At 37.5% G+C, this 26,287-nt stretch overlaps 1 protein-coding gene across 4 annotated transcripts in view; it reads left to right on the top strand.

The window, feature by feature from the left end:
• The window catches only part of ALG5 (ALG5 dolichyl-phosphate beta-glucosyltransferase), a 36,311-nt gene extending 10,509 nt beyond the window's left edge, over positions 1-25,802 (top strand). For 2 of the 4 annotated variants that reach the window (XM_027116494.1, XM_027116496.1), the window contains 6 exons: positions 551-643; positions 4,416-4,529; positions 7,975-8,034; positions 13,482-13,633; positions 20,586-20,671; positions 22,779-22,987. In XM_027116494.1, the coding sequence (XP_026972295.1) occupies positions 551-643; positions 4,416-4,529; positions 7,975-8,034; positions 13,482-13,633; positions 20,586-20,671; positions 22,779-22,894 (621 nt within the window). In that variant the 3' untranslated portion in view covers positions 22,895-22,987. The other 2 variants (XM_027116493.1, XM_027116495.1) reach the window with 2 other exon arrangements.
• The last annotated feature ends 485 nt before the right edge of the window (positions 25,803-26,287 follow it).

Raw genomic sequence — 26,287 nt, forward strand, 5'->3', positions numbered from 1 at the left:
AGGGCTTCCCTGGTGGCGCAGTCGTTGAGAGTCCGCCTGCTGATGCAGGGGACACGGGTTCGTGCCCCGGTCCGGGAAGATCCCACGTGCCGCGGAGCAGCTAGGCCCGTGAGCCATGGCCGCTGAGCCTACGCGTCCGGAGCCTGTGCTCTGCAACGGGAGAGGCCGCGACAGTGAGAGGCCCGCGTAACACACACACACACACAAAAATGTGTACCAGTCAATTAGAGCATGGGTTTTATTTTTACTTTTTCTGGCAGCTTGGTAGCCTAGGCAAAAAAGTCAAGAGAATAAGAGATGGCCACTGCCTGTTCTGGTGTTTCCTCTGCAGGAAAGTGAATTGTGACTTCGACCTAGTAGGTCAGTGTCGGATCTTGGCACCAGGAATTCAACAACTCCTCTCGGCCACCAAAATGTGCGGTGGGTATAATCTAGTCACAAGGAGAGGGCAATTAGAATAGCAGTGTTTAAGCCAAAATCAGAGACCCAGTTTATATTGCTGTCTTGGAATTCAAATTTATTTTATTCTGACTTTTATATAATTTGACAGGTAGCTTTTAAATATTGCCAGAAATATGGAAGTGACAAAGTTCGAGTGATAACGCTGGTGAAGAATCGTGGGAAAGGCGGAGCTATTAGGATGGTAATACCTAATTTCAGCATTTTTATTTGAAATATAAAGGTATTTTGAATAACCTCTTTTGCAGATTACAGTACATGTATGTCCTACAGCCAGCTAGTTAAATACTAGTCTTTCAAATTAGTGGTAAATTGCTTTTAATAATAACTTCATGCATATATGTACATATAATATCCAATTAAAAAATATCATGCCATATCTATAACATACTGGGTGACTCAGGAAAATGTTTATCTTGTTCAAAGTTGAAAACATTGCCCTCTGTCTCTTATGTGTCTTTGACATAGTTACCAGATAATATGATTGCATGATTTTTTGCAGTTTACAAAATGCTTTCATGTATTGAGTTTTACCTATATGAAGGTGCTATGCAAAACATGGTAGTGTGAATTAAGATAAATCTGGGACTTCCCTGGTGGTCCAGTGGTCAGGACTCCATGCTTCCACTGCAGGGGTCTGGGAACTAGGATCCCCAAAAACTGCACAGTGTGACTGAAAAGAAAAAGATAAATCTGATATGGTCACTCCTGATGTAATTTGCAGTCTAATACAAAAGGTGATTGTACTTATGAGAGAGGCACAGATGAGGTACAGTAGAAGTTCCAGCAAAGAAGAGGTTACTTTCAGCAGAGGCATATCAGGTAGGAATCAAGATACACTGAAAAAGATCTAAAAGCAAGATATGTGAAAGAAAATCCAAACAACAGTGCCTTAAATGATGTAGAGGTTAATTTATTTATTTTGTGCCTCCCAAAGAAGTCTAGATGTAGGCAGTGCAGGGCTCATTCAACAACTCCGTGTCCTCAGGAACCCAGCTTCCTGCCTTTTCGCTCCCTCTTCCTCCTGCCCACCTGCATACAAAGTGACTGCGGGAGCACCAGCCATTACCTCCTCATTCCAGACAGGAAGGGTAGAGGGCAAAAGACGCACGCCAGTTAGTTTGTCCCTTCTAAGGAACCTTCCCAGAAGCTCCACCCAGTGACTGGCCAGAACAGGGTCACGGAGCCACCCCTATTTCCAAGGAAGGCTGAGAGATGCTTTTTCTGACATTTTCATTCTCGGCCAAATCAGGGTTTCATTTGTAAGGAAGAAGAAAAGAATAGGTATTAGGTAACTAGCAACCTTGGGCACATGAGTAAAATAGCAAACTTCACAAAAGATATGTCCCTGAAGCCAGGCCTCCAACGATGGTGAACACTGGCTTCCACTTGCTGACTGATTATTTTGAGCTGAACAGCAAAAATTTACCACTTCAACATAATTATCACATTTAAACCTCCTCACATCATCTCAGTGAGTTAGGTCCTATTATTTTGATTATATAGATGAGGAAATTGAGACATAGATAGGTAAAGTGACTTACTCAACGTCACATAGATATTAAGGCAAGATTTGGATTGGGTTGATTTAACCATGAAATCATGCTCTTCACCTCCCTGATCCCATATGGAGAAAGATTTGAGAGAAGAGCATGCCAGTCAGCAGAGCAAGAAAAGACAGAAGTAGGAACTCTTGGGGTATGTACTAGAAGCAGTGAGTTTTCTCTGACAGGGTCACAGGATATGCAGAAAGGAGAAAAAGAAAATAAGATTGATGCAATATCATCGTGGGCTTTAAATGCACCCATTCATTTATTTATTCAGCCCACATTTGAGTGCTCACTAAGTGCCACGTACTTCATTAGAGATGCCAAGATGAAAGATACCTGTCCTGTCCGTAGGGTATCATAGTTCACTAGTGTTATAAATGCTCCAGTATAAATGCTCTGGGAGGAGCAGCAAAGACTTCCCACAGGAGATAAATTCTGGATGGACTCTTGAAGGAGGATTAGGAATTCTCTAGGCAAAATTCGAGGCAGGGAGCTTGCAGAGGAGAACATGAACAAAGACACAACAAAGGAACTTCTAGTGGTACATGAGGCTTGACTTTAGAGATACGCTGGAGGGTTATGTGGGTGTAGATCACAGACTTCAGGCTAGAGGCTGCTAGACTTTCACCATTGACAGAGTGACAGCAGCCAGCACAGTGGTGTAGGCAAGGTACCATGAATATTTGGATTATGATGGTGACACAACAGAGGAAGAGGAAGAGACGAATATGAGAGGTATGCAAAGTGAGGTAGAATTGTGTCAGGTGATCGGAGAGAGCAATGAGTTACCAGTAAGTAGCCTTGGGTACCTGAGAGGGGGAGGATGTCGTTAGAGAAGAGGTGAAACACTGGAAGAGGAGCTGGTTTAAGAGACAATATGTTTAGTTGAGTTTGAGCCATACTGAGTTTGAGATGCCAAGTAGTGGTATCCAGAATAGCCTGGTGGAGAGGGTGTGAGAGTCATCCACATGTGTCAGCTGAGAGTTGAAGCCATTCAGTTGGCAAGGAAGAGGGTATAGAAGGAAAAGAGGGCCAAGAACCAAGCCTTGGGGCAAAGAGGCACATGAGGAAGAAGAAAAATCAGAAAGAACAGAGGGGAGAGGGTGTGACTGAATGGACAACTGTGGGAGCAGCTAACTTAGACTCTTTTCCAAGAAGTCTGGCAGTGAAGTGGAGGCCATCCAGATAGGATGTGAGAGCAGCAGGCATTCAAAAGCCCCCTTTAAAGAAAACGATGAGGTGGCCGAAACAAGTTTGAGGGCGAAGGCAATTTTCCATTAATATTGTGTAACAACCTACAGTTCAGCCTTATCAGGTATCATTGAAATAGTCCTTTATCGTTTTTTTTATTTCAAACGTATAGCTACAGATTTTGTGCCTTGTAATGTTTACTCTTTTCCAAAACTTAATAATGTTTATAGATTAAATATAACATTTTTATTTCTGCTTTTTTACCCATATTCTAACAGATATGATAAAGAAAATTACAGATACTAATTAGCCTTATACTATACAATAATTGATCAAATTTGTCTAGATTTGTATACATACATCTTATCTATAGCCACACTGCTGAGTGACATCAAAGCTGTATTCTGTATCAAACCATAAATATATTTACACTTAAGACACACTGTATTCACTCACATGCACCATGAAATTAAGAGTTGATGCGTAAATCACTTTTTAGCCTTTTGGCTAAGATCAAGTGAAGAGTTGATGCATAGTTTATTTCTGAGTGAAATATACACTCGTAGAGCCATATTCTGCCCAAAAGACCAATCAATTCAAAATTGAATGGCATAATTTTGCTAAGTGTCAGATGCCTCAGATAGCAAAATAACATTTGAATATATCCATACTTTCTAAATTTTAGTGACATTCCACATTTCTTTATTCAACAATTAATTTAAAAACTTTAGATTCCATAATAAAAGATAGTGAAGATCTATCATGTTACGATGCATGTCATAGCAAAGCTATCTATGTTTTGTTCTTCCTATGCTGCTGTAAGGACCCCTGATCCCTTTTATGCAGCATAATATATATACAATACAGATATAATATTTATGATAGATATTTTACATTTTTATTCTTACTGATGCAGCATATCTTTAACTTATCCAAATCTATTTTCTTATCTTGATATTTTCCAAGGTATTAATAGTATGACTTCACAAAGTTTTAAAAATCATGAAATAGACATTAGCTACTTTTGGAAAGATCTTATCAATGTAATTTACGTTCAGTGAACTTCGGCCTCTTTCTGCCATTTCATACCTAATATTTAATTCTTGGGTATTTTAAGTACAAACTGATATGTCACCGAATTTAACAAACTCATATGTCACCAAATTTAACCTTGATTTTAAGCAACTTTGTTTTCTTTGAAATTTTTAAATCCAGGGTGTATTCAGTTCTCGAGGAGAAAAGATCCTCATGGCAGATGCTGATGGAGCCACAAAGTTTCCAGATATTGAGAAATTAGAAAAAGGACTGAATGATCTACAGCCTTGGCCTGTGAGTATAAGAATATAGTTTAAACAATATTCATTAAAGAATAGAGGGGGTCTAAAGTAAAGTTAAAATGATATTTACCTGTAAGTTAAACAATTGGGAGATTTTTTTTTTGGTGTGAAATTCCTGTATACAGTCCCACAGAAGAGCTAATATTTTATTATAAACATTTGCTGATTTTCTGAGATTCACTTGACAATTACTTATTTAATATTCTGTCCATCTCAATTTTAAATTGCTTTACTTCTACCAGAGTTTTAATATTTATCATGCATATTTAGCTAAGTCTTTTATTTAAAAGCATAGACTGAGACTTCTGGGTAAAGATGTGAAATGAAACTGGATCACCAGACTCTTGTTTTTGATGAAACAAACAAAAACAAAACACAAGCAGCAATCTCTCAAAAAAAGATTATGTGTAAGTTCGTGCCATAACTTCAGAAAGTGGAGGTTGACTTTCACTCAGTATAATACATTCGACTTTCATCCAAATTGCTACGTATATCAGCAATTTGTTCCTTTTAATCACTAAGTAATATTTCATTGTATGGGTGTACCACAGTTTCTTTATCCGTCCAACTGTTGAAGGACATTTGGACTGTTTTCCAGCATTTGGCAATTATGAATAAAGCCAGTATCAACATTTGTTTTAAAAAAAAAAGTAGAGGTTGAGGAAAGATAGAAAATCTTGGTGCCATTCCCACCTCTTAAAAGCCATTTAGAGAAAGAAGATGAATTTATCAAATTCTGAGCGTTTTTAAAAATATTCCCAATCTAGAAAGAATCAGACTTCAAGAATGAGTTAGCACCCATAGACAACCGTATCCCCGGATTCTAGCAGAAGCGGAAATTGCTAGGGCTCATCATTGTCCTGGCCTCAGACTGGGTTTGAGTTGATCACAGATCCACGTGATTGGATCCATTCCTCAGAGGAGTGTACCCTTGTCCTTGTACAGGGTACGACAAAATCTCACAACAGCAAGGAACCCAGATAACCCAGGAAAGCTACATAGAGCTTTAGGGTACTGCCCGCCACCACCAAGTATAATCCTCAGGCCTTGAGACTCTGGTTCAGAAGGGAAAAATAGGTATCACGAAAGGTAGAAGTTTATCAAGGAGAATTCACCTATACTGTACAAGAGCTACCCATGTTAATCATGACAAAATGAAAAGAAATAAATGGCAGCTACACCAACACATTACTACAGAAAAAGAATTAAAGAAAGTTTCATACAAAAGGAAGATAAACCCCATCTGAAAGCCAGTGTAATCCAAGGAAAAGGATAAAATTACACAAGAGTATTTTTGCTAAAGAAATAATACTTAATGAAAGTAAGAATTCAGCAACACAGGCAATTTGAAGGTGAGATGACAATTGCAGATTTAAGAAAACAAATTGAGGGCCAAAATAAGATCAATCAGTGGAACTATCCATGAATGAAATAGACCAGATTTAAACTTAATTATTATATTTGTTAAAATATTATTATATATTTGTTAAAATAATTCCTGATCATTCAAAAAGTAAACAATTTAAAACACCACACATAGAAAACCTATTAAAGCAGAACATCCAAAACCCAGAAAATTTAATAATAATTATAAAAATTCATCTCATATTTCTCTTCCTAGGAATAAATATCTATTTAATTTCATAGTTTGTGAAATATTGTTTCTTCCTCCACCATCACCCACTCCCATTTGTTTTTTCAAGATACTAAATAAATTAACTAATATCATTCTTAAAAGAATCAGTTTTGCAAATATCCCTTTTACCTGTGCTGTTCAAAGCAGTAGCTACATGTGGCTATTTAAGTCAATTAAAATTAAATAAAATTTTACTTCTTCAGTCTCACTGACCACATTGCAAATACATGTGGTTAGTAGCTACCTTATTGGCTGACACAGATGTAGAGCATGTCCAAAATCAAAGTGATTTTGGACAGTGAAATTATTAAATTATTCTTGGATATGTTACATGTTCACTCTTACTAAAAAAAGTATGTCTTTTTTCATCTCTTAGTAAATCATGATAAGCTAAAAGAAAAGTCCAACTGGTGAAATTCTTGGGTTTGATATCCTAGTTCTCTCCAGAGAATCTACGGAGACTTGATATATTTCTCCCACATTATTTCTCTACCTTGGGGACCCAAGAGTGGGAGGGAGAGTGGAAGGTGTCAGATTGTTAGCTGCCTATATGTCATTCTGTGGTGGGGCAAAGAAAAGTTAAATGATTCAGCCAAAGTCAGGGGGTGAACCAAACCATACACTGGAAAAAAAATCTGAACCTTCCTCTTATAAATCCAGGTCCTCTGAAAAGGAAAGGAGTTCTGATGTCATCTTTTTTTCTAATCCTAACCCAATTTACTGCATTGTTACTATAAACGTTGAGTTTTTGTTTTGTTTTGTTTTTTGTTTTTTTGCGGTATGCGGGCCTCTCACTGCTGTGGCCTCTCCCGTTGCGGAGCACAGGCTCCGGACGTGCGGGCTCAGCGGCCGTGGCTCACGGGCCCAGCCGCTTCGCGGCATGTGGGATCTTCCCAGACCGGGGCACGAACCCGTGTCCCCTGCATCGGCAGGCGGACTCTCAACCACTGCGCCACCAGGGAAGCCCTATGATGTATTTTTAAATCCTCTGGAGCTAGTCCTTCATCACTCTTAGAATTTTCTCGGCTCTTCTTCATTCTTTATTTTTCAATATTAACTTCCAAATCAGCTTGTCTAAATCAATGAAAAGTTATTTTTATGTTTTCATTGGTATGGCATTAAATTTAAAGATTAGCTTAATGAGCATTGCCTTTTCAGTGCTGTCAGTGCATCCTCTCATCCATGGTCATGGCATGCCCTCTGTGGCTGGATTTTTTTGTTTCCTTTGGTTGCCTTTATATCTTTCCTTTATTTAGATCTTGCCACATTTCTTGTAAAGTTTATAGATTTTTCTTATTCATGTTATAAATACTGTCTTTTCTTCCATTATATCTTCTGATCACTGTTTGTACATATGAAGGGTAAAATATTATATATATATTCATTTTGTGCCCACTCATCTTTTTACATTCTCTTATTGTTTGTAGTAGGTTTTCAGTTGATATTCTTGGGTTTCCATAATGTAATGATTATATATAAAATACCATCTACAGATAACCCTTTTCTTTCTAATACTACTACTTTTTTTTATAATTATATTGATACAGTATTTTCAATTAGAAAAATCACTTAAATATATGACTTTTGAAATAATGCATGCCCCTTATATTTAGCCCTGAATAGTGTCATCTTGGTAAATACAATTAGAGTTGTTTAAGTTGTACATATTCTGAATTCCTCAGTAAACCTTTAAAGATATTTAATGTTACTTTTTTAAAAAATAGTTTCTAAAAAATGAGGTATTCACATTGAAAATAAATATTTTTATTAATGATACTTATTTCACTGCTTTTTTCCTCAGGATCAAATGGCTATTGCATGTGGATCTCGAGCTCATTTGGAAAAACAATCAATTGCTCAGGTGAGGCTTTCATCATGGATCAGTTTTCTCCTTTTTTACATATACATTAGCATGAGATAAGCTTTCATACTTAATCTCATAAAGATGAGGTTCCTTTCAGAAGAAAGGATTAGCATATTCAGGAATTGATTTTTTTTTTTTTTTCATGAGTATACAGGGAGGATGTAGACTTCACTTTGATTTTGGATACAAGCAGCTCTTTTTTTAAGACACAAAGAGAGTCCCCATTCAGTTATTATATAAGGCAAATTTCTCCAAATGATCCATTTTTGAACCTATCAACTTGCCTTTAGTTTTTCTCATGTCAGCACACTTAAGTACTATATTTTAAGTTTTATTCAAAGTTTAAATTTGTTTTTAACTGTTCCTCTTAGAAAAGCATTATACCTTCAGATTTGTAAAGTTGTACTGCCCTTTTTAGTATATTCAAAAAAATCACTGAAGACATTAACTTCTTCAGGTTGTAATTTACAGATCAGGCTAAGAAGCTGGAGTAACTTTGAGGAAAAAAATATAATAAGGAACTACTCTATGTAGTATTTTCTATTTTAATTATTTTTTCACTTGAAAACGTAGACCTAATGTATCAAGTTCCGTAATTGTCCATTATATTCTTAACAGTTCATCTACTAGATTGGTCAAGTAGATCAAGAATAAAGCCATATTTTCAGTGCAAGGTCAAAATTATCTGGGGTGTTTTGTTTGTTTGTTTGTTTTTCCTTTAATGCATGTTCTTAGGCCAATCCCAGACACTAAGTCAGACTCTAGCCACGGGACCAGGAATGTGCCTTTTTAACAGTTTCCCAGGTCACCCTATGCATACCAGAGTTTGAAAACCAGTGGAATAAAAGATTGAACCTTTCCCTTAGTGATTCTGAAGTAGGACATGAAAATATTCTCATTTTTTCCCCAAGATATACTGATGGCAGAGTCATAAAATCCCTTAAGGATTTTGCTCAAATGTGGAAACCTGAACTTTCCTTTTTTTGTTTTTGTTTTTTTTCGCGGTACGCGGGCCTCTCACTGTTGTGGCCTCTCCCGTTGCAGAGCACAGGCTCCGGACGCGTAGGCTCCATGGCATGTGGGATCTTCCCGGACCAGGGCACGAACTCATGTCCCCTGCATCAGCAGGCGGACTCCCAACCACTGCACCACCAGGGAAGCCCCTCCTTTTTTTGAGAAATAAATAATTTTAACATCTTCAGCATCTAGTCCAAATGTAACTCTATAACCCTATGGACTGTTATTGGTGTTTCAAAAAGGTTAATCTGTTAACCATAGAGAATCAAACTCCTAGAAATTTAACACTGAAAGAGTTTAGAGATTAGCTAGTCCAGCTTCATCACTTTACTGATACACAAGAGATAAGGAAAGAAAAAGTGCATGTGCGAAATGTTCAGCACATTATTTATCATTGTGAAATACTAGAAACTATAAAATACTAAATCCCAACACTAGAAAGTGTACATATTTCCCCTGGACGAAATATCGTGCAGTGATAAAATAGATGATAATGGAGACTGTATAATCATGTTGGGAAATACTAAAATATTAGGTTGTATGGAGAAAAAACAGTATGATATTGTAAATACAGTATAATTGTGTAAAAAACACTTAATGAAAATAGACTGATGTTAACTTAAGGGTTTTGTGAGTAAATTTGGTCCTTTTTTAAAATATATATATAGATAGGGGAAAAGAGGATTATCTACTTGGAAAGGAAAAAGGGTTGGAGAAATAGGAGGCAGTAATTAGGAAGCAGGTGAAGTAATCTAGGCAAGAAACAGTTGGGACCTGTATTGTTGGTGGCAGTAGAAAAGAACTGTGGTTTTTGATTTTGTTTTTAACGGTGCAAATTCTCTCACTTAGAACTTCCATTGGTTGAAAACTCTTTGAATTTTTTTCCAGAATAGTAAGATGAGGCTGTGCTATGGTCTGAACCTTCTTTTACCTAGTGATGCTTTTAACCAGTCATCAAGGGATCTATTCTAGGATCTATGCGTTTATAATTTATCTTGTCATCTATCCATCCATTCCTCCATCTGTAAAGCTTAGTTACTGACATAGTGCTTTTGGACCCTACAGAATTGGCTGCTACTCTAGAAAGAAAGGGTAAACTGGTCCACTGACTAGAGATCAGCAGTTGTCCTCTGCAGATGCTACGTATAACTCCTGCTGAGTAGGCTTGTAGTTCAAGTCCAGGTGATTCTCACAGAACTATACCTGTCTTATAGAAGGTCATCTCCAAGGGGCAACACAACCATCTGCCACGTGTCCAAGAAAGTGCGGCGTGGCCTTCCACTTCTCAGCCATTAGGGTGTTCTCTTAATGTGCCATAGGTAATATAGATCCTGCATGGTGATCGATCTGTGGACAGTGAGAAAATTATAAAAGTATTAATTAACCAAGATAGTAAACAGCAACTTCAGTAGCTTAACTGTGTAGTTTTCAGTCTTATCTGTCCTAAATACCTTTACACATATTCTCAGTTAATCTTACCGTCTGTTCTGTTGCTCTCTTGGAAGACAAACATGCATGATACAGCACCATTGGAGTCTTTCAGGCATCCTTAAAAGTGTTCATATGCCCATGTGTTCTGTATAACAGTTAAAACAGTCATGTTTATATTGTCTGGGTATTCTCAAACTTATCATTTTTAAATGATTCAAAATAGAATCCATTACTGTTTGTTTGATCTCTTTAGATTTTTTTTTGAAGAGTCTGCTTCAGTCTTAGGACTTCTTTAACTTCTCTTTTTAAGATAATAAAATTACCAGTCAGCTTTAAATTTCACCTGAATTCCTTGTTTACATTTCATAAACATTAGAGATGATTGTTAATATTAAAGCAGTGAATGTTTTTAAATATCTACTTCAGAAGTTCATATAATGCTATTCTATGACTTTGTTACCTTCATTTAACTAAATAAGTCTATCCTGTAGTATGTTTTTAGATGTCTTCTAAATTCTAAGATATTTTGCCAAGTTTTAAAAATTAAAGAAAGTTCCAGTTGTTTGTAGATTATATTGTTATGCTTTTCAATATGTTAGAAATCAAATAAGTTAAAGTCCTCATGTGAACTCAACATGTTTCTGTTTTTTAAAAAAATAGCCATTATCCTAAAACAAACAAAAATCTTCTATTAGCATCCAAGCAAAAGCAGTCATGAATATTTTCATTTGGTTACTAGTAAGCTCATCTAAATCATGTTAAAAATCATTCAAGGAGAATAGTTTATAGGTATTATTTTTCTACCTTTTTTTTTTTTTTTTTGCGGTACGCGGGCCTCTCACTGTTGTGGCCCCTCCCACCGCGGAGCACAGGCTACGGACGTGCAGGCCCAGCGGCCATGGCTCACGGGCCCAGCCGCTCTGCGGCACGTGGGATCCTCCCAGACTGGGGCACGAACTCACGTCCCCTGCATCAGCAGGCAAACTTTCAACCACTGCGCCACCAGGGAAGGCCAATTTTTATTTTTCTGTCTTTCGATTTCTGTTTGTTCCTTTCCTAAGCATAAATGCTCTTTTGGAGGTTTAATCACTCAACCAGTATTTATTGGAAATATTTTAAATGAAAGGCACTGAGCAAGCTGTTGTGAGATTCCCAAAGTATTTTAAGATGAGGTTTCTGCCCTATCTGCTTAGAGAGGTAAGACATTCTTACATCAAAACATAACTAACGATTCTAGGTGATCAGTGAGAAGTGCTAGAGCTTTTCAAAGAGTTTGTTTTACGTACCCTATAGGTAAGTATTTTATTCTTCCTTCCCTTCTTGCCCTATTTATTACACAAGTGAAACTGTGGTCAGGAGGTTAAAGTGAGCTTTCAAGCCTTCTTCCCTTATTAAAAGCGTTTATTAAGTTTCTGTTACTTCCTGTACCAAACACTTGGTTAAAGGCTTTAATATTATCTCATTTAAACTTTACAGTACCTTTGTGAGGCAGGCATTTCATTCTAGATGAGAAAAGTGGGATTTAGAGAGTGGAAGTAACTTGTTCAAGGTCAGCCTGCTAATCATTTTTTTTTAATAAATTTATTTATTTATTTTTTTCTGCACTGGGTCTCCGTTGCTGCATACGGGCTTCCTCTAGTTGCGGCAAGCGGGGGCTACTTTTCGTTGTGGTGCATGGGCTTCTCATTGCGGTGGCTTCTCCTGTTGCGGAGCATGGGCTCTAGGCACGTGGGCTTCAGTAGTTGTGTCACGCAGGCTCAGTAGTTGTGGCTCACAGGCTCTAGAGCACAGGCTCAGTAGTTGTGGCGCACGGGCTTAGTTGCTCTGCGGTATGTGGGATCTTCCCGGACCAGGGCTCGAACCCATGTCCCCTGCATTGGCAGGCAGATTCTCAGCCACTGCACCACCAGGGAAGCCCACAGCCTGCTAATTATTAATGGAGCCAGGATTCAAATATAGGCCTGCTCGGCTCCGTGGCTTTTCTCCCATCATTTTTTCACTGTTGAGTCATGATTTTGTTCCATGGTGATAGAAAAAGACATGTGAATGAAGAACAATACTAAAGATTACAATAATGAAAAAGAAAATCCAAAAGGAGGAAAGGACTTTTATTTAGTAGGATGAGATATTAAATATTCTGCATAGACTCTTACTGGTTTGCTTATATGCATATGTAAATATCATTCCATGGGTCTATTACCATAATTATAGAAAACTTTAAGAGATCTTATCTTTTTTTAATCCTAAATATGAAAGTCTTGAATTCAGTGATAGTTAATGATTTTTTTTAAAGTTTGCATTTTTTAATGAATAATGGAATATGTGTCATGTTACTACTAATAATAAAATTAATGACTAATAACAATAATGAATTCTCAGATAGGATTAGACTACTTAAGCTTAATATCCAAAGTATTAAAGAACTTTCCTGTTAAAATATATTTAATCAGAAATATCTGTCATAGTTAGAGACACTGGGTTTTTGTTTCAAACTCCTTTCTAGTCTGTGACACTCTGCTGTACCTCTTCTATCGCATTCTCATTAGCTAGGTATCATACTTCAGGTTGAAATCTTAGTGTTTCATTTTTCCAAGATATTCTGGTAACTCACCTTTTTTTGAAACTGAAATGTGTTTGGGGCACAAAATATAAGGTGAATGAGATGTTCTCCTGGCTCAGAGCAGCCCTCCAACTGCTGTGGTACATTTCTGGCACATTGAAGCCCTGACTTTCACAGGCATTGTGATTCTTCTTGTCTGACTCCACCTCCAGAAAGTGAGTAACTACTTTTCTAGCCTCTGTCCAGCTCCAAGCATTAGGCGTCCTCACAGTTTCTAGAATAGACTTTGCCTGTGCAGCTAATGGAACAATGGCGTTCATGTGTGAGATCTACCCAGTCAATTAAGTATTAAGTTGCAGTTGTCTACAGCCAGGTGTTTTCAATGTCTCCTTTATAGATAAATAGAAAAGTCATTTATATTTTGTCTTTGTTTCAGCGTTCTTACTTCCGTACTCTTCTCATGTATGGGTTCCACTTTCTGGTGTGGTTCCTTTGTGTCAAAGGAATCAGGGATACACAGTGTGGGTTCAAATTATTAACTCGAGAAGCAGCGTCACGGACGTTTTCATCTCTCCACATTGAACGATGGTAGGTTCCTAACCGGAATGTGTCTGGTGTATCTTATACAGCAGTTTCTCCAGGTAATGGGCAGCAGCCCTGTAGTCCCATAACGAACATCCAGGTTTAAACAAAATTGACACTTATATATGTAAACTTAATCTGTACCCTTACTAGTTTGGTTCTTATTTACCTCAAACCAAACATAGGGTATAAAGTTACATATTTACTTTAATTGTAGACAGTATAAATTGAGAGGCCTGAAAACATCCTGTTTCCTTAAGCTTCCTTTTTTTCCTTCAAAGTAAAAAGAAAAAGCTCAGACATATCAAAGCAGAAGAGGGTGCCCACTTTCTCTCCTTTCCTTTCTTTTGCAGGAGTAGGTTCCCTCTCCTGCCTAAGACCAGCCCTTGGGCCTCTGCATCCCCTTCCACCTTCTAACAACCCAATCCTGTTCACTTACTTTCTCTCCTGCGTATTTAGCCTTTTCTCTCAACCACATCTTTCCCATCAGTTTTTTCAAGTTTAAATTTCTCTTGCCATTAGAAAAACACCCTCTCCATTGACCCCTGCCCCCCAGCACCCCTTCAACTCTAGCCCTCTTTCCTTTCACAGCGAACCTTTTCTTGGAAAAGGGGTCCATATTCAGTGTCCCCATCTTTTCGCTTCCCACTCACTCCTCACCCGTCCTCCCATCTAAACATCTAGTTACCCTCCTATGATTAAATCCAGTGGTCATGTTTAAGATGACGACTCACCGTCTCAATGAACCTGAGGCAGCATTCGGCCTCTCTTTGTCCCAGACCTCGCCTCGGCTCCCAGCCTGTTTAGGGAATAACAGTCACATAGAAGCCTGAAACCTTGGCGTCATTACAGCCTTCCCCACAGCCCCTCCGTATATCCAGCCCATGACCGAGGCCTGTTGTTTTGAGCTTTTATGTCCCTTCATTTCTCTTCATCTTCACCACAATCCAAGACATCAGTTCCTATGCTGCAGTCCAAGGGGACCCTTCAGAAATTAGACATGATCAATCAGATGCACCTCTTCTGCTTCCCATTGCCTTTCGGTGCCTTCCAAGGCCTTGAGAGGGATACCAATAGGCAGTATCAGTATTGATATTACGGTCTGGCCCACCTGAGTCTCCATGTGCGGATTCTTCCTTCTCACCACCCACTGCCCCTCCATCAAGTTCTCCTTATCCTTCAGATCTTCGTTAGAACAACCTGCCCTCACTCTCTGTACCAGATCAGATGCCCCTGATTGTATGCTGCTGCAGTGCCATAAGCCATTCTCGTAGCACCTGTCACATCTGTAGTGTTTTATTTGTGTAATGTTTCTTTTTCTCTATTAAAACGTAAGCTCCACAAGAGCAAGACTCCCATCTGATTTTGCTTATTGTATAGCAAAGAGAGTGCCTGGCACATCATAGGTACTCAGTAAATACTGTTGAAAGAATACTTACTGTTAGTACTGGGTTCTGTGTGAATTCTGTTCATGGTGGGAGTCTGCATAATTATTCCAGTAGATGTTCATTTTTATAGTCTCTATAACTTTCATGTGTCTATTTGCAAAGATCTGTTATCTCCGTAGAAAGAGATGTCATACAATCTTCCCAAATAACTTTAAAGAAACTGTATTTTCAGAATTAAAATTATCAAACATGTTTTTGAATCTTTCTTTCCTAGATTAAAATTTTTTAAGTAATGTATATTTGGTTTTAAAATTTAGATGCATGTTTCTATTATGTTAAAGAATAAAATATATTGATAGTTAATGGACTCCAAAATCAGAGGATCTTATTTATTAAGAAGCCACTCTAGAAATAAAGCCCTCCCTCTGCATTAGATATTTTTCAGTAAGTTGTTATGTCTCCATCTATGGTCAAAGAGCTAGGTTCTTTGTAGTTCAAAAGGAAGGATTTAAAAATGGAGAACATTAGGGTTAGGGTTGATGACTTAAAAATTATGAAGTTTCCTTGTCAGGACTGTTATAAGTCAGAATTGTTGTAAGGCAGCATTGTCCAACAGAAATATAATATGAGACACAAATGCAAGCCATATATGTAATTTTACATTTTCTAGTAGCCACATTAAAAAGTAAAAAGAAAGGTGACATTTATTTTAATACTATATTGAACACTATAAATGTAGTCATTTCAGCATGTACTCAGTATGAAAAAAATACTGAGCTATTTTACATGCTTTTCTTTGTACTATGTCTTCAGAGTACAGTACATCTCAATTCAGACTAGCCACATTTCAGTTGCCCAATAGCCAGCCACATGTGGCTAGTGTATTGGCCAGCACTGTTCCAAGGTTTTATGGGATTTTTAAGTTAAAAAACATGTTTTTATTTTTTTCTTCTTTAAATTTTATGTTCATGTGCATGCCTTTTTAATTATTTATTTGCAATTTGATTGGCATAATATTGACCTGACTTAAAATTTTAGCCTCTCACATCTCTCTTTAGGGTCCAGTTATGTTTATGTTGTGCCCATAAAGGAGAACACCGGATACACATGTATCAACCTGATTAGCAGTATACCCTTCACCACAGTTACGTTTCATTGTCTTTATTTAAACATCTCTGTTCCTTCACTTCAATCAAGAAAGACTAAAGAGCAGATTTGTTTTTTCTTATGCACCATAAGTTTTAGAAACCAAATTGTGCATCCACTCATTTCCGTATGTGTCTCCTTAGACGGTTTTTTAAGAGGACTTGTTCTAAAGATTCGCTGAAATTTTTCTCGTAACTTTCAGGGAATCCAAGTCAAGTAGAGTTTCTAGGTATTACAACACTTCAAGGTATACGCTGTACTGCTGAAGTTAAAAGACTACAGGCATCTCTTTGATTCCAAATTACTTGAGTATGGGTAACGTTAAATGTTAAATATAAATATGTATATAAAATCTCCATCCTCTGAACTCTACCTCACCTAAATTCTTTCCATTTAATGTTAAGGTATAATTCGACCCAATTTATGAATAATTTTTTAAATGGATTCTTTGAAATGTACTTCTAGTGAATTTTTTAAAATTTTTAATCAATGTTATTCATGTTTATAATTTAAAGTCATTCCATCAGGCTTATAACAAGAAAACAGTTGTCCTTTGCCCCATCTCCGTCCATCCCCCATACCTGCTCCCTCACTCTAGTCACTTTCATCTCTTTACTGCTTGTTTGTGGTGTTTGCTTTCACATTGAAAACAATGGGTCTGCATAGCTACGTCTCAGTTTTTCAGTTTTAGATATTAATTTCCACAATAGGAAATCAATGGACAAGTATCTCGTTCTCTTAAACTCCTGTACACCCTCCACAGATATGCTCCTAATACAGTTTTAAAATAATGTTTGCTTAGCTCAGCATTGATCGTTGTAGCTGGGTAAAGAGAATTCAAATTTGAGCCGTAGCATGCAGTGGGATTATACGACCCACATAGTTGTAGTACTTTTTGTTTTTCTAAAGGTAATAACTGGAGTTTTTTGCTGGCATTACTTGACCATGGATCTAACACTTGTCCTCACTCTCTGACAGAAGCATAAGTTCCCAGACACATCAGATTATGCCTCAATTCCATCTTTTTCTTGGAGATGCCTTTCTCATTGGCTCTTTCTTTCTAGTTGTGTCCTGGCCTGCTGCAGCTCCTGTCCTAGATCTTGTTTTCCTTGGTTTCCATCCTAATTTAGTAGAGCACACCTCTCTTACACCTCCTAAAAAATATGAGAAAGACACTGCAAGACCCCACATGTAGAGACATGCCTTGATTCTACCCTCACACTTGTTTACCAGTTAGCTGGAGAAAGAGTTATAGGTTGGAAATCCTTTTTCCTCTGGATTTGGAAAGCATTGCTCTGTTGTCTTTGGCATCAGTGTTTCTGTGGAAAAGTCCAATTCTGTCAATAATCTAATCTTGATTCCTTGTCTATGGCATGTTTTTTCCACCCCACTTTGGAAGCCTTTTATTCAGTGTTTTGAAATGTCATGATTCAGCGACTTAACGTGGCTCTTTTTCATGCATTTTGTTGAGTACTCAGGAGGCCCTCTAAGTCTGGAAACCCATGTCCTTTAGTTCTGAGAAATGTCCCTTATACATTTCTTCGATGATCTCCTCTGTCTTTTCTCTCTTCTGTCTTATAAAACAGATATAGAGCTTTCCTATTGATCCTTTCATTTTATTTTCTCTCCCTCTTCCTATTTTTCTTCTTTTGAGATTTCCTCAATTTTTTCATCTAACCCTCCTTTTAAATTTTTATTTCTGCTATCAAAACCTCAATTTCCTGCAATTCTTATATTCTAGTATTCATTTTTTAAAATCTGTTCTTGTTTCATGACTACAGTAGCTTCCACTAACACTTTATTTTCTTCTTTCCTTGCATTGTTTCTGTTGCTCCAGTTTTTTTCTTTATGTTTGTTTTTATCATTAACGTTTATCCTTAGATATGTTTAGTATGGTGCTAAAAATTTTAGCTCATCAGCAGCTGGGTGCGTGGTCAGCAAACTCTGACTGATAGATTTCACTACAAATTAAACTAGTGGGGCCATTTTGTGTGGGTAACTCCCAGCTGTCACTATGTTTGGGGCTGGTCATTTTCACTAAAGTGGGATCCTTCAATTTGCTGCCTAAGAAATATGATCCTGGCTGCCAGCATTCACAGAACCGGCTGGGAGAAAGGAGAATCTCTTACAGATTTTCAGTGAGCCCTCCGGTTTGCAGCCCACCTGCACCTCCACTTACAGAGGTCACTTGGGCCCTTGATGCCTGAGCCTCGGGGGCTCTGTGGTGCCCATTAACCTGCTCTGGGCTTCTCCCTCTGCCGTTGTCTACTTTCTAGTTACCACTTGTCTAGCTACTTTCCAACGTTCACATTTTTTTTTTTTTGTTACTCTCATCTTCCCTTTGTTCTCGTATGGTTATCCCATCATTGTCGTTTTAATTTTAGTGGGATTTCAGGAGGGAGCAGTAGGGTGTGTGTGTGTGCCATGTTTAGCAGAGTCTCAACGCACTCTTTGTTCTTCAGAAATACATCTGTTCCTGAGGTAACAGCTGTATCAGGAACTGAATAACAAAAATTATTTTGTTGACTCTGCCCTCCCCACATTTACCAAAACTCAAGAAGTCATTTCAGTTGGAGAATAACCCTTATGCTGCTTCTCTTTATTGGCATAAGGTTCCATCCAGAAGTACTTGGTATTTTAATTATAATGTTTCCTTTGGTAACAGATTGGTCTCTTATTTGTAATATGGTGATATGAACTGCAGTTTGTTTTGTTTTGTGGTTTTTTGTTGTCTTGGGGTTTTTTTTTTAAATAAACATCTCATGTCTTCTAAAATGTTTAAGGGGAGAAGTGTATAATAAAAACAATAATTTATAAGATGAATAGCCCTTTCAGTTTTTTTAATATAAAAAAAATTAATTTGTATTTCAGTTTATCGGTGGTTTTTTTACCCCACTCCTTTTCATTCATCATTTTTATGTTGTTTTGTGTCTTTGATAAGTCACTAATTCTATATGATATCTTTGGAGAAATACTTAATAATCTTGATCTGATTATTAATTAGCATTACTCAGCAGCCCATTAGGTAACTTTTTGGTTTTATGTTAAAGGAAAGTTTTAAGGGTTAATATTCAGATTATTTCCTTCTTTCATGAGTGTCACAATTCTACTTAACGGAAGTTTTACTTAGTCCTTTTAGAAACACAAAGAACACATTTGTAGGTGGTTTTATCATCTTAGGTAAATATTTTATTAGGATAAGGAAAAGCATTAAGTGTTTTAAAAAAAAATAGTTTTCATATTGAATTATCCAAACATTTGGGATTTAAACTAGTTGCATAATGGATGATGGTGGTATTGTAACCAAGAAAACAGAACTCCCAAATTCAGATTGTCTGGAATCAGGGAAATCAGATAGAAGTGGATTTTAGGCGTTTTCTTGTTTGTGCTCATATCCAAGCCTGGGAAGTCTGAAGTGTGTTCCATGCAGTCTAGAAAGTGGGGCATTTCATGTCTCAAGAATGAAAGCAAAACAGTGAAAGACTTCAGTGCTTTTTGAGACAAGTAAAAGCATGAAGTGCAGCACAGGCAGTGGTGCTTCTCTTTTTGAGTTTAATGCCAGTGAAAGGAAGCAACTGGTTGAGAGAATTTTGTAAAAATCCAGGAAAACTTCTAAGTCAGGATTCAAAAATGTTAAGGAAAGCAGATTCGACCAAAACCAAAGGGCTGATTGAAGAGGAGCTTTTTAAGAAAGAGTCTTTCCTAGGTAGAAGGAAGGCTGAGCTGGGAATACAAGCTAGAGATGATTTTAAGTGTATGTTAAAATGAGACAACGTATCTAATTCCTATGTATATATGTAGTTATACCCACGAGGTCTTTCAGGCCAGCCTAAACTGGCTTTTCAGTTCCACCAGCTACCAGTACTGTATTGGCCAGGATGGCATTGGGGAGGGGAAGAGGGAAGGCAGGCCACAGGGACCCCGTACTTAGAAAAGGAACCTTGATTCTTTGGCGGTAGAAGAATGGAATCAAGCAGCTCTGAAGTGACTGAGAACATTCTCTCCTAGGGCTTCTCAAGGTTCTGTTTTACCAGCTCTCTGAATCTGTTGAAAATGCCATCAGTTCTGTCTCTTGAGCTAGTTAAGGTTGGGATTTGAAAAACATCAATCTTGAACATTTCCAGGATTAAATTTTCTCTTGGAGCCCAGGAGGCCGTTTTTACCTCTGAGAGTTTCTGAGTTGTGACAGAGACGCCATATTTCTCATTTATATGTTATGCAGTGACACGCGATGTTATATTATTTGCCTTGAAGCTCCTGAACTACTTTGCTTTTATTTGACCTTATGTTTATCTGGCCTTCACTTTTACAATATAAGCTTTTATATCTGCTGTGTAAGCTTCTTTAAAATATGCCAAGGTAGAGATTCAATTACACTCTATTTGTCTTTTTAAAAATAAATAGCAATGTATTCTCTATTTCAGGGCATTTGATGTAGAACTGCTTTACATAGCACAGTTCTTTAAGATCCCAATAGCAGAAATTGCTGTCAACTGGACTGAAATTGAAGGTGAGTATATTGTTTACATTACAGCTGATCTTAAGTGGGGGAAGACGTCAGACCTACAGTTGTCCAGTGAAGTCAGCTGGCTTTACTGTCACCCCAGCTCCGCTGTCCTAACTCAGAGGCAGTTTCATAGACAGTAAGTACTGCCTACTAATCCTTGCCACCCTCCTCCAGCTGGCTTACTGCCTTCTGTAAGCCCATAATTCATTCTGTAAATGCCTTCTTCTCCTAAGAAGAAGAAGTCTCTTCTTAGGGTCTTCATTAGGCCTACTGGCTTGCCTAAGCAATTCAATAAAAACTTGTACAGTAGACAGGATCATGGTGATTTCAGGCTAGAAGCAAGGTGAATAGTCTTCAGATAAACTTTATTGTTTGTAATACCAATTTTTTTTAGTATTATTTCATTACTCAGTGAGTTTTGAGTACCTACAAACCACTGTGCAAAGCTAAATAAGGAATTAGTTGTTTTTACTCCAAATGTCCATAATCCATTCACAGCCGTTTTTTAACTGGCATCTGTACATATATCCAAAAATGTAAAGATTTCTAAGATTTAAAATGTGAAATCTATCATACTTCTGAATAATTTCTATTCAGAAAAGCTTAGACAGCGCTCACTGTTTAGAATTTAAAATATATTCTATTGTTCTCCTTTGCTTACCTTAGAGTGATCCTAAATTAATTCACAGTGTAGGAGCAGTTAACTGGAGACTTTTTCAAAGTCACCTCTCCCCCAGGTAAGCATGGCCTCCTCTTGAAAAGTCACTGTTGAAGTAAGCAACTTCACATGTTTAGGGACAGAAAAAGGGTAGGAACCCGTCTGGAAATCATACAAGCTCTGTAGACCTCTTGGAGTCTTGCTGAATCATATTGAGTTTACAACAGTGTGACTAATCTCCACAGTAGCAGCCTAGACCAAAGGGGATGGAAGCAGGTGAAAGGATGCCTCAGGCTCGTTAGGATCAGCTTGGTGGATGTGTCTGTGTTGATCTGTGCCCAGCACAGACTCTATGGGAAGCTGAAGTGGGGAAAAGTAAAAATATGTTTCATTTTATATCAGTTGCTCACTTGCATTTCTCAGAGAGTTGAGTGTTAAATCTCGATAACCAGCACTTAGCAGTTTTTCTGTTAATCATCCCCAAACCCTCAGCCATGTACAATCGGTGCCTCCCCACTAGAGCAGGGCCATCTGAAATTCTCACGGTTTAGATCCTCCCAAGTTTTATTTCACTTCAAGGTGTTTTGTTTTTGTTGTTTTTAGAGAAACCACTCACTTTGGCTTTGAAGATATTTAAATCTCTTATCCATGATTTAAATTAATTACAGTGGATGTGTTAACTTCATTGTGGTAATCATTTCACAGTGTATACAGCTATCAAATCATCATGTTGTACACTTTAAATACATTTCAATTTTATTTTCCAATTACACCTCAGTAAAGCTTGTGGTGGTGGGGAGAGGTGGGAAGAAAGGAACAGAGAAGGAAGCTAGAGCATTTGGGCTTCAATCTGGAAATGGTCAGTGATCGTCCTGTGGTCTTTACCACTTCACTCTACCATCCAGCATGCCAGTTACCTGAGATTGGAGGGCAGGGCAGGTCTGCTTCTGACTTACCAAAAAAACAATTCCAAGGGGTAAAATCAAGAAATATAAGCTTTTAAGACATGCTCAAGGAGGCAGATCTCATGCAGTCAACTGCACTTGGCATGTTGTCATTTGACAACCACTGGACAAGAAGATGGCCTATAGCTAAGGTGTATTTATTTTATCTGATTGAGAGCCCTTGGTAGAATTAGAATAAATGTTGGGTTTTTGTCTTGGCTTTCTTATCTCAGATTATTAATCTGTACTTGTATTATGTATAGAGGTGTATCTGATGCTCTGTAGTACATGAGATTGAAAAGCAGTGTGTAAAACATGAAGATTTGCCCCCGAAAATCATTTTTAAATGTACAAAGGAATTGTTTAACAGACATACATATATAATATAAATAATGTAAGTTAAATTAAGGTGACTAGAAGCTCACAAAGGTCGTGACTTCTAAAATACAATTTTAAACTGTTATGTTTCCTGAAAATATATTTATTTTTAATTATTTTTAAATTGCAGGTTCTAAATTAGTTCCATTTTGGAGCTGGCTACAGATGGGCAAGGACCTACTTCTTATACGACTTCGATATTTGACTGGTGCCTGGAGGCTTGAACAAACCAGGAAAGTGAATTAGGTTATTTGCCATCTTTGGTTGTATTCTTATCCATCAGTGTCACATTATTTCACTTGAAATTAAAATTTTAAATAAAGCTGGAATAAAACTGTTCCATTGTATGCCTTTTGATAATTTTAAAGAATTTACTCCAGCAGTACAAATCTTTATGCCTCTTTTGGACACAAAAATTTTTAAGGTGTTTGTAACAAAAGTCAGATTTTCTTTTGCTTTAGCAATTTTATTCGTTTAGATTAATTATCATTATGATTTTGAGAAATACAATTTTTAAACAGAAGACAGAAGCGATTATTCTTACTCTAAAGTGCCTTATTCTCATGAACTTAAATATAAACCACAATCATACAGGTGTTCAGGGATTTAAAAATAAATGTTTAAATATATATAAATTTATCAATATTAAACCCATAAAACTTTTTCATTCTGTAAAAGTCTAGGAAATTATGTTAAAGAAAGGATATAGGCCTGCTCACAAAGGTATCCACTTTCTCATACAGTCTTATTTATCTCCTTCCAAATTTTTCTTACCTCCTGGCAACCCTAACCTCTTGAGTTCATGTTAATAAAAATTGGAAATTCTTTATTAAAAAGAGAAAGTTTTGCAATATTAATAAATGTATTTACTTAATAACATCAGAAGCCTGTGTTTTTGAGAAACTAAAGACTAAAAAATAGCAATTATAAAACAATGAACTCCTAAAAATAAGAATTAGATTGTTTCTGATGTTTTAGAGAAAATAATACCTAACATTTACTGAGCGTTGACTGTCTGCCCACCACCGTTCTAAGCACTCAGTATATAATGACTCACCTAACTTTTACGATAGGAGAGGGAACTCAAGGCATAAAGCAGTCACTTGCCCAAGGTCACAGAGGTAGGAAACAGTAGAGTTGCGACCCTAGCCCACATAGTCCGGATCCAGGGCTTACACTCTTTAATGAGTATGCTACTTCAGTTTCTGACAGTATGATAACTGGGGACATGTAAGTAGAAAGTTTCAGAAGCACGTGAAATACAACATTTTAAAGACAAGACTTACGTGGAAAAGTAAATAAGCTAAAGATGACTCCTCTCCAGTAGTTTAAACAACAGTGACGCTGTCACATCTGCACTAAACAAGCGCCTTGAAAACAGAAACCATTTCTTACTCAAATTAGTATTCCCAGTACAGTACTTAGCGTAAACACTTAATATCGATCAAGTAAATAAACAAACTTCATTCACTACCAGGTTTTGAGAGCCTTTAAGTCACTTAAATGAACAGAACAAAACAAGGCTTATGCAAGTAGAAATGAGAGAAAACAAATAGTAAGATGACCGTGAGCATTAACAAGAATTGAAAGTTACAAGCCTTGAGCCAAAAATAAGATCCTTAATGAAACTATAATAAGACAATAAAATAATTTATTGTTCTTTGTAAGCTAGTGATAAAAATGTATGTTTGAAGCATGAGAGGAATTTTCAGGAAAAGGGTCAATAGTTTTTTATGTAGTTCACTCATGAGCCCTATTAAGAAAGGTTTCTGATATCCTTGATGCCAGTTTATCTTCCTAGGCACAGGTTCACCTAAGCTAACAGCGTAGTACAGACTCGGGGGCACTCTGTAAGAGAAAACGTAGTTTAACTTGTTGACATTATAGAGCCTGCTAACAAAAAGAGGCAAGCAGCCACAGCAAAAGCAAAAATATCAGCTACTATCATTTTACTATGTGCAAGGAACTGTGATAAGAATTTCATGTGCATTACTTAGCTTAATCCGATCAAACAACTCTATCATACAGGTAGGATTACCCACATTTCAGAAACGAAGAGATAGTGTTAGACAAGCGATTTGCCCAAGATCACACAAGTAGCCAGTGTCATGCTTCTACTGAAATAAAAGCAGGAAATAGGATCATGGGCCATGATTAAAACTGAGGGTACAAAATCTCATCACAATCAGACAACATGACCATTTACAGTACTTTCTACCTTCTGACTTGTTCTTATAGAATATGTACACGTGGAGTTTATTTGACTCAAGATTATGTCTGGATGATGACATGTTTCTTGACATCTGTAATTCTATGTCTCTGTGTAGTTGTGTATTTCCACGATTCACAGTTGATTCTCCAGTTCTGTTTTCCACTTTTTTTTATTGTTATAATTTCCTCAAGAGCAGAAACCTTGCCTTTTATTTGTGTCTCCATAGCCTCCTAAATTGTGATTGTTCCATAAAGGTTTCCCAAATGGTTAGATAATGCCAGCATTATAATTCATCTGTCCAAGAAAAAAATTACATGAATGAGGTTATCCATTTTATCGACAGCTAAATCTCCTGAAGCAGCAGTCTTATGAGTTGCTTTGTTTTTGTGCAAACTCAAAGGCACCAGATCTACAAACTAATAATGATTTTATTATGTCCATCCAATATAGGACTCATTTGGAATTCACTGATTTTGAAGTAAAACTCATTAGTATTTTGATGGTCACAAAAAGCAATACCTTCCCAGATTTGATCCTCTAGACAACTACTGCCCTTCTACAACCAAACACTACAGGAAAGAATGGTGACCTCACACCTGCTGACAAGAGCCCAGGCTGAGTGGGGAGCCAAGATGCACACCCTCACAAGGCTGGAATCAGGTACCTGGACATCCTCACCCAGCGATGTCAGAGACACCCAGCAGGGAGCAGGACTTTCCTCCCCCAAAGCCAATCCTGAGTCCGCACCAGGGGAAGCTGGCCTTGCACTCCCCCCTGCAGTAACAGCAGCTCCACCCCCTCCCAGGGATGGAGTCAGAGGAGGCACTTCCTCTGGTGGCCTCGAAGTGATGAGGCCACCCCGCTGCGGTGACAATGAAGACCATGTAGTGAGCCAGAACTCCTACCCCTGCCCAAGTATAATAAATAAATAGTCCCCCTTCATTTGGGTGTCAATGGGGGCCAAGGGGAGAACCTGTACTTACACCTCCCCTGGCAATATAACAAGACGGTGCTCCCCCTTCTCAACCAGAGGAGTGTCAGCTAAAACAAGAGTTGTGAATAAGATCCAGAGTCTCAGAACATAATAAAAAAAATGTCCAGGTTTCACAAGAAAATCACTCATTAAAGCAAGAACCAGAAAAACCTCAACTTGAATGAAAAAAGACAATCGAGATGCCAACACTGAGATCCCAGAGATGTTAGGATTATCTGACAAGGATTTTAAAGCAGCCATGACAAAAATGCTTCCACGGAATTACAAACATGCTTGAAATTAATGAAAAACGTAGAAAGCCTCAGCAAAGAAACAGAAAGTCTCAGCAAAGGACAAGATCAAGAAGAACCAAATGGAAATTGTATTTATTTATTATTATCTTTAATTTTTGTATTTTGGCCACGCCATGCAGCATGTAGGATCTTAGTTCCCC

The sequence above is a fragment of the Aethalodelphis obliquidens genome, unplaced genomic scaffold (genome assembly GCF_003676395.1).
Source record: "Aethalodelphis obliquidens isolate GAN/ISIS:26980383/991018 unplaced genomic scaffold, ASM367639v1 scaffold16, whole genome shotgun sequence".
In the NCBI taxonomy this organism is placed as follows: Eukaryota; Metazoa; Chordata; class Mammalia; order Artiodactyla; family Delphinidae; genus Aethalodelphis; species Aethalodelphis obliquidens.